This window comes from Physeter macrocephalus, chromosome 2, assembly GCF_002837175.3.
Source record: "Physeter macrocephalus isolate SW-GA chromosome 2, ASM283717v5, whole genome shotgun sequence".
Taxonomy (NCBI): Eukaryota; Metazoa; Chordata; class Mammalia; order Artiodactyla; family Physeteridae; genus Physeter; species Physeter macrocephalus.
The window spans coordinates 2,401,613-2,409,772 of NC_041215.1; the positions used below are offsets into that span (position 1 = coordinate 2,401,613).

Consider the following 8,160-nt stretch of genomic DNA (forward strand, 5'->3'; position numbering starts at 1 on the left):
AAATGAGACTTACAGCAAGATCTTCAACCTTGATTCAACCATTATTCCATCACTGAATAATCTTACTAACTCCTGCTCCCTTTTTTAAATTTGCAAACTAGACAAAACTGTCCCCATTAATACTCATCAGACCTTTCTGGATGGCAGGATTAATAAAGTACTCCTTAAAAGGAAAAGAAAGTGTGAATAAGCAGCTTCTTAGAAAAGATAGCTGGATCTTCCCCAGGCAGTCATTTGGAAATAGTTTCATCAAAACTGTTGGCAATGAAAATCCTGAGAGAGCAATCAAAATTTATCTTTAAGCCTTTTATGTTATAAAAGTTACTCAGGAAATAAACCTATAGCCATATGGGTGTTAAGGACTTGTAAAGCACACATCTTTAATTAAACACATGGACAGAGATATATATTTCCTAGTTCTGTCCATTGTTAGGAGCTAAGAGCAATGACACTCCCGGAGCAATGAGTAGACCTAGCACCCAGACCTTGGTTTCTAAATATCATTCTCCAATAAAAGGAACCAGCCTCCTTGGACTTGGTTGATTCCAGGCCTGGGAAAGAGAAAATACAAGAAGACGATCCTGGAGCATCTTGCAGTGCTGAAAAAAATGGGAGTGCTATTTTAAAAAAAGAAAAGATGGGGGGCGGGGTACGTCAAAAGACCACAGAAGTCAGCCTGAAGGAGTTCCCAACAGCCAAAGCCAGAACAATTTGAGCAACAAAATACAAATTGATAGTTTTGGGTTATAACCTATAAAATAAAGTAAATGTCCATGAGTCCTAACTAATATATATGTACAAATAATATATTACGTATTTAAATAAATAATAAATATGTATTTAAATCAATGAATACATAAACAAATGGGGGAGGGGAAGGACAACTCTTCCTTAAAGAAGAATTCCAATTAATAAACATAGAAGGAATAAAGGAAATACAAAATCCCCATTAAGCAAACATTACAGTAATAATTTTTGCAGGCAAGATCCACTAACAGATTCTAAAATCAGTGGAGAAGCTTGACAGGCACCACCTTAATCAAGTGATCAAGGTTAACATCGCCAGTAATAAGACATAGCAACACCATGTACCTCTTTGATACGTTGCACCAAGAAGGATATAACATCACTTCTACGGTATTCTTGTCAAAAATGCATAACTTCAGTCTAATCATAAGACAACCAGGGACTAACCCAAACTGAGAGACATTCTACAAAATAACTGACCAGTACTCATATCAAAAGAGTCATGGTCTCCAAAGACAAAGACAGAATGAGGCACTGTCACAGATCAGAGGAGACTAAGGAGACACAACAACTGAATGCGACATGGGATCCTTGAACATAAAAAGGCATTGGGGGAAAAACTGATGGAGCTTGAATAAGCTCTATAGTTTAATAGTTTTGTGGCATTGTTTATAGTGTTGTAGTTACTAGTATTGTAGCATTATTACTTTCCTAGCTTTCATCATATTGTGCTGTGGTTATGCAAGTTGTTAGCATTAGGGGACGCTGGGTCAAAGGTATACATGAATGCTCTGTACTATTTTTGCAAGTTTTGTGTAAGTCTAAAATGATTAATAATAGGTTAAAAACAAAACAAAAACAATTAAATAAAATAAGCACATGGAATGAGGAGTAGCAGCAAGGAACCCAAGATAGAAGCTGTCCCCCGGGTCTCTGTAGACACGCCATCAAATATCCTGAAGACAAGGCTGCCTTCCCACATTCTTTTCCCCTGTTCCAAGTAGGGGATGGGGAAGCCCGTGGAACACTACTTCTGGTCAGTGTGATCAGGAAAACACCACAGAGCCACTCAACAGTGACTGGGCTCCCAGCCCATGGCAGGCATGGTGCCAGGTGCGGAGAACTTAGCAATGAAGGGTCAAGCATGTGTCCTCAGAACTCACATTCTTGGGGAAACAGATCTATAGAGCAATAAAAAGAACAAGTTAATTATTTTAATGTGTATGTGCTGATCACTTATTCCATATCAATGAAAGATTAGAAAGGAAATATGAAAGAATTTGTAACATCTATCTGGCCCCATCAATCAAGAATGGTAATTTTTGCCTTTGTAGAAAGGGATCTTTTGGTTACAAAGCTAGAAAATCATCAACATAAACGAGCTTAAGCTGAGAGATTTCTTGTAAAGATATAGGTAGTTTCGCTAAAAAGTCTTTTAAAAAATAAATAATTTTTTAAAGTGAAAAAGAAGATATAGGTCGTTTGGTGTAACACATTTAATCCCCATTGAAGCTAGAAAGTTGTTAGTCTCCCCCCAGTGTCACACCAGTCTCCTCTTCTTATTCCTCTCTTTCCTCTCCCTCCTCCAGAATTGTCTTAGATCAAGTTGGTCACACTCTCCTCTGCAGGAATGATGGGTTCGAGTTGGCAGCAACATGGGGGGCGGGGGGTGGGGGGCAGACCTCAGAGGAGGTTTTAGTGGATAGGGTAACCATTCTCAGACACTGCCTCTCCGGGGCTTCTCTTGGTCCTTGTTACTACCTCTGTCTTCTTCAACTGCTTTTCTCAGAGAGAGAGAGAGAGAGAGAGAGAGAGAGAGTGTTTTTGTGTGTGTGTGTGCACGTGTGCTCATGAGAATATTTCTCTGTCCTCCTCCGTGTCTCACCTCCCTTCTCCCTCTACTCCTCTACTCTCCTCACTTCTCTTCTTTCTCTCCCTTTCTCCCAGAATTCCTCTCATCTCCTCTACTCCACCTGCTCCAGTCTACTCTTTATGGAAGTTCTTCCCTGTAATAGAATACTTTTCGGTGTCTGCTCTCCCCTGATCTCAGCTAAAACCCAGAAGTGGTTTGCCCATGGCACCAACTCCAACTCTTCACTCAAACTTCTCAAGAGATAAAAATAGAGTGGCTCAGCTCTGTAGGCGGATGTCCACATTTGTTCCAATCAGCTGTGGTCACAGTGACAGGTCACCTGGTACAAACACAGCCACCTAGGCCAACCATTCAAAGGAATTATGGAGCGGAGAGAGGGTCTTCCAAAAATGGGGTGTGGGCTGATCAGTACACGAATATGTCCGCTCAGATCCCACTTATAACCCCTCACTGAGGAATGCTCAGGAAGAGGCAAGCTACCCAAGAGCTTCTGACGACAAAGAGAATTTTCCACTGCCCTCTCTCTGGAAGGAGGCTCCCAGAATATAGCCCCTTCAGCTTGCTTTCTAACTCCCTCTCATCAACTGAAGAAGTTCCTTTTAAACACTTTCATTCTCAAGGGGGACAAAGAGCCCCAGACTGTCACCCAGAAGAGCTTAACTTCCTGGTTCCCACACTGTGTGCTTCTATGTCCCCTCTCCAGGAGATGATGGACATTGTCAAAGCCATCTATGACATGATGGGGAAATACACGTATCCTGTGCTTAAAGAAGACACTCCAAGGCAGCACGTGGATGTCTTCTTCCAGGTAAGAGCACACACCTGTGCGTGAGCTTTAAGCTCAACTTAGATCAGTCAACCCACAAGCCTCTGAGCAGTGGTTTGTGTCCAAGCCTGCACTACAGATGGTAGGAAACAGAAAAGAATTACAAGATGTCTTGCCCTCCAGGAATAGATTATCTCATTAAATGGACAAGTATGCACTACAGAAGAGAATATGGAAGAATATTATTAAGTATAAGTGGTAGAGTATGGACTCTAAATTCCATAAAAATGGTTGGGGGATCAGAGTAAACAGAGAAGACGTCATTAAGCACATCTGTGTAGGTGTTAAGCATTTGTGTCTGGGGAGTAAGGGGAAATCAGGTGGCAACTAGGGTGGCTTGGAAACTAGGGTGAGCTCTTTAGACCGAAGAGTTTAGCCTTGCTCTGGTAAAACGTAGGTGCTGTTAGTCCATGAATAGAAGAGTGGCAAAATCTTAATGGTGTGCTAATAAAAAAATTAACCTAGCAGGAGAGTATCAGAGAACATCAGAGCTCATTCTAGTCTAATCCTCTCACTTTGCAGATGGGAAAAGCAGAGGCTCAGAGAGGCTTAAAGACTCACTCAAGGTCACACAGTAAGTGACAGAGACAGAAGTAGAACCTCTCATGTCCAGTGTTCTTTCTGCCAAATGGACAGGCTAGAAGTGAGACTGTAGAAAAGGGAAAGGAAAGAAAAGAAAGAAAAGAAAATGGGAAAGGCATGTTAGGGTGTCAGCAGAATAATCTGGTGATGAGAAGATGAGCATCTACAGCAAGATTTTTAATTTGAAGGAAGCTCATGGGGGTCAAAGTGCTGTAACCAGGGCCTGGCTGGAGTTGTCTGGCCAGTGAAAGACCATCCTAATTCTCGGGGGAATGTTGGTTAACAGGAAGCAAGTTTTGGAATGCTTATCGCCAGATTCTTTAAAGTGCTTCTTGTTGGGTCTTTCAGAAAATGGACAAAAATAAAGATGGCATCGTGACTTTAGACGAATTTCTTGAATCCTGTCAGGAGGTAAGGAGAGATCTCAGGGCAGAAAACTTCTATACCTGGGAAAGGAAATCTGGGTCTTGGGGACGGGACAGGCAGAAGGGAGAAAATGAGAAACCTGCAGTTTCTCAGATTAGAGCCACCACCATCACCATCACCAGCAACAACTCAGAATTTCAGCAATCTCCACTCCTCAGACTGGTCTGTGGCTAGTCTTGGGTAAGCACAGGCTAAGCCACACAGACTAAGAAGGGGGATATGAAAGCCCAGAGGGGGTCTCTGTGAAACTGCAGACTTCCAGGTGGGCAACCCTGTCATTTTTTCAGTCTTCCTCTGGCTTGATGACCCACTCCCCAGACTACAAGGGAGTAGCTGGAAAAAAATCTAAAGCTGTGATTCTTAAACCATAGTGTGCATAAGAATTGCCTGGGATGATTCTAAAAATGCACATTTCCAGGCCTCAACCCAGAGACTCTAGATCTGGGATGGGGATCTAGAAATCTTCATGTTAACAAAAGTGCCCTGACCAATGCTTCTAAAACTTTAATGTGCAAACCAGCCTCCTTGAAGTTCTTGTTAAAATGCAGATTCCCATTCAGAAGGTCAAGGGTGATGCTGATGTTGCTAAAAGGATAAACTGGCCCCAGAGTCAGCCAGAGACTGAACTGGAAATAATTGCTTTCCTCTAATTTAGAAAAATGCATTTATACTCCTACCTTTTCTCAGAAAGGTGCACAGTTACTCTGAGTTCAGCCAATAAGAACTGCAAATGCAAGAAAGCTGGGGAGACGTTATTAACATGTAGTGAGCACCTACCAAGTTTTAGGTACATTAAGTAAACCTCACGTAATGTAAACAACCCTGAACAGTAGGGTCACTATATAGTCAAAATATTTAATAACTAGAGTAGACTGAGAATTGATCATTCTTAACTGACTTTGACCAATGCCCTGGAGCAGTGCCCTAAAGAACCCCTGCTAAAGTTGGTATTAACCTGTTAGTTGATGGATCTTTCAGTAGTCTAGGGGTTCTGGACCAGTTACCAGGTAGCCAGGTAGCTAGAGAGGCTCAGGTCAGCAGCTATTTACCAACAGGATTAGAAACATTTCCACATTTTAATCATTATGAACGAGCTGAACATCAGTATTCATCATACCCATTTTAAAGAAAACTGAGGCACTGCAGGTTAAGAGATGTGGTTAAAGCACAATAAGTGATAGAGATGGGACGTGAACTCCATCGTTCTAATTTTAAATACCATGCCCTAGTGTACCGTGCTTTTTTGACTTTGCTTAGCAGTTTTTTAATCAATTTAGTTTCTCACATTAGCAAGCAATATTGATTAATAAACACTTCTTTTTCACAACCCACACTCTAAGTAGATACTATGATCAATGCCATTGCACACACGAAGAAACTGAGGCACAGAGAGACTAAGTAACTTGCCTAAGGTCACTCAGCTCATAAGTGACAGAGCCAGGATTAGAATCTAGGCAGCCTGACTTCCGAATCCATATACTTAACTGTCAGGCAATTATACCTCCCTGTTCTAGAAACTTTTAAAAGATTTCAAACACCCATAATCAACTTTGTTGATTTTCTCTACTTTAGGTCTGCTTTCTGTTTCATTTATGTGTGCTCTAAATTATTTCCTTCCTTCTGCTTTTTTATTTTAATTCAATTTTTTAGGTTTTCTTTCTAGATTTTTGAGATGGAGGTTTAGATCATTGATTTTCAACCATTCTTTTCTAATATATGCATTTAAAGGGATACATTTTCCTCTGACTACTGCTTTAGCTGAGTACTGCTTTAGATCCCCAAAATGTTGATATGTCACATTTTCATTATATTTTAATGCAAAATATTTTTCTCTGACCCATGGAATTAGAAATGTGTTGTTTAATATCTAAATATTTGAGGATTTTCCACATTCCATACTTACTCCTTAGAGAATAAACAATAGAAAAATGTAAACTAGAAATAGAATAAAAAAGAAAAAAAAAACATGTGATCATCTCCATAGGTATAGAACAAGCATTTGATAAAAATGCAATTGCCCACAGCTTCTTAAAAGAAGTAGTCCTCGCTGGTTTACTGGATAATTTGGGTTTTTTTTTTCTGAATTCCTCTTTAAAGCCAGAGAAGGTGCTTCTCCCTTTGAACTTCTCACTTTCTAGGTCCCCACCTACCCCTTACTCGCTGTTTCTCATGCCCTTGCAGAGTTCTTTCTGAATAGGAAACCCATTCTGGAGATTTGAGAAGTTACAGAGCTTCTCAGGAGAAGCCTCAGAGAATTCTAACCATCCTCTTCTCCCCCTCCTCCCATCCCAGGATGACAATATCATGAGGTCCCTCCAGCTGTTCCAAAATGTCATGTAACTGTGAACGCAGCCATTCGGCTCTCAGAGACGTTACTAAACAAGCAACTTAACACCTTGATCAGCCCTCCTTCTGATTTTACACGCGGACTCTTGGGACAGAAACACATTTTGCACTTTGGAAGACTTCTCTGCAAAGACATTTTGTGGAACCCAGGATCACGTGGCTCAGTCTCTGATTGCCAGCTCTTCCTCCTCCCTCTTCTTGAGAGAGAGAAGATGAAATCGGGTTTGTTTTGGAAGCATGCTCATCTCTTCGTACTGCTGCCCTATGGAAGGTCCCTCTGCTTGAGCTTAAACAGTAGTGCACACTTTTCTGCTTGCGTGCCCCAGCCTACTGCCTCCAAGTCCAGCAGACCTTGATGTATCTGGAAGCAAGATGACCTGAGCCAAATGCACATCAACTTCTGATGGTCTCCCAAACCAATGTGCCTGTTTCTCTTTCTTTGGTGGGAAGAATGAGTATTATACAGAACAATTAGAATCTACTATGACTAGATTGGGAGAGCCAGCGCCTAACGTATGTAGGATAGGACTGAATTATTAAGCATGGCATTGTCTGATGACCCAAACTGCACATGTCCTTTGTTTCCAGAGGCAAGGACAATAATGCTGTCTCATATTAGCATCTGTGCTGGTGGTGCAAGTCCCTTAACATGCACAGGAAGGGAGCCAATGCCCAGTGGCCCATGCCTCCACTCCATCTCCTGCTAGAGCCCAGCACTGCATGACCCTCCCAGAAAGCCCAGGATGCCTGCAAATTGCTGTAATTTTATACCATCTTCTAATCAATAAACAGAACTATTTCTTATACTCTTAATCTTCATTTCGTCCATGACATTGGGCAGAAGAGGTAAGCTGTGAAAGGGAAGGTTAGCCTATTCCTTTGGCATCCAGTTATTAGTGCCTACATTGTGCCAGGCACTGTGCCAAGCAGCACATCACCCTCCCCTGCCCCCAAGCAAACATCCGATTCAAATGCAAATACCGTGACCATAAGCAAATGCAGCTTAAAGATGAGACTCTTCACAACACCCCCCTTCCAGAACAATTGTCACTCCCAACACCCTCTGGTATAGAAAGTCTGGAGCCTCACATGGTGTGGTTGGGGGTACAGAGATGAAGAGGTGGTCAGGACCTCCTGCTGAGGGACTTGGAATCCAGGAGTTGATCAAGAGGCTTCAGCCTATACACAGCAAATGATTGTTCATATTGGACACTGTGGGTCTTGGTTTCCTCATCTGACATCACATTAAAAAGATTAAGAGCTAACAGTGGCATTCTTGGAAGAAAAGCAATTTATTGAACCCCTGTTATGTGCCAAGGGCTGCACTAGGGGCTTATATGCATTATCTCATTTCATGGCA

The 8,160-nt window shown here is 41.7% G+C and overlaps 1 protein-coding gene across 1 annotated transcript in view; it reads left to right on the forward strand.

Moving 5' to 3' along the window:
- KCNIP1 (potassium voltage-gated channel interacting protein 1) overlaps nt 1-7,604 on the forward strand; it is a 218,922-nt gene extending 211,318 nt beyond the window's left edge. Inside the window, exons 6-8 of the mRNA XM_007125559.2 lie at nt 3,324-3,428; nt 4,377-4,439; nt 6,747-7,604. Of these exons, the coding sequence (XP_007125621.1) occupies nt 3,324-3,428; nt 4,377-4,439; nt 6,747-6,794 (216 nt within the window). The 3' untranslated portion in view covers nt 6,795-7,604. The remainder of the gene's footprint in view (nt 1-3,323; nt 3,429-4,376; nt 4,440-6,746) is intronic.
- Nucleotides 7,605-8,160: the final 556 nt, after the last annotated feature.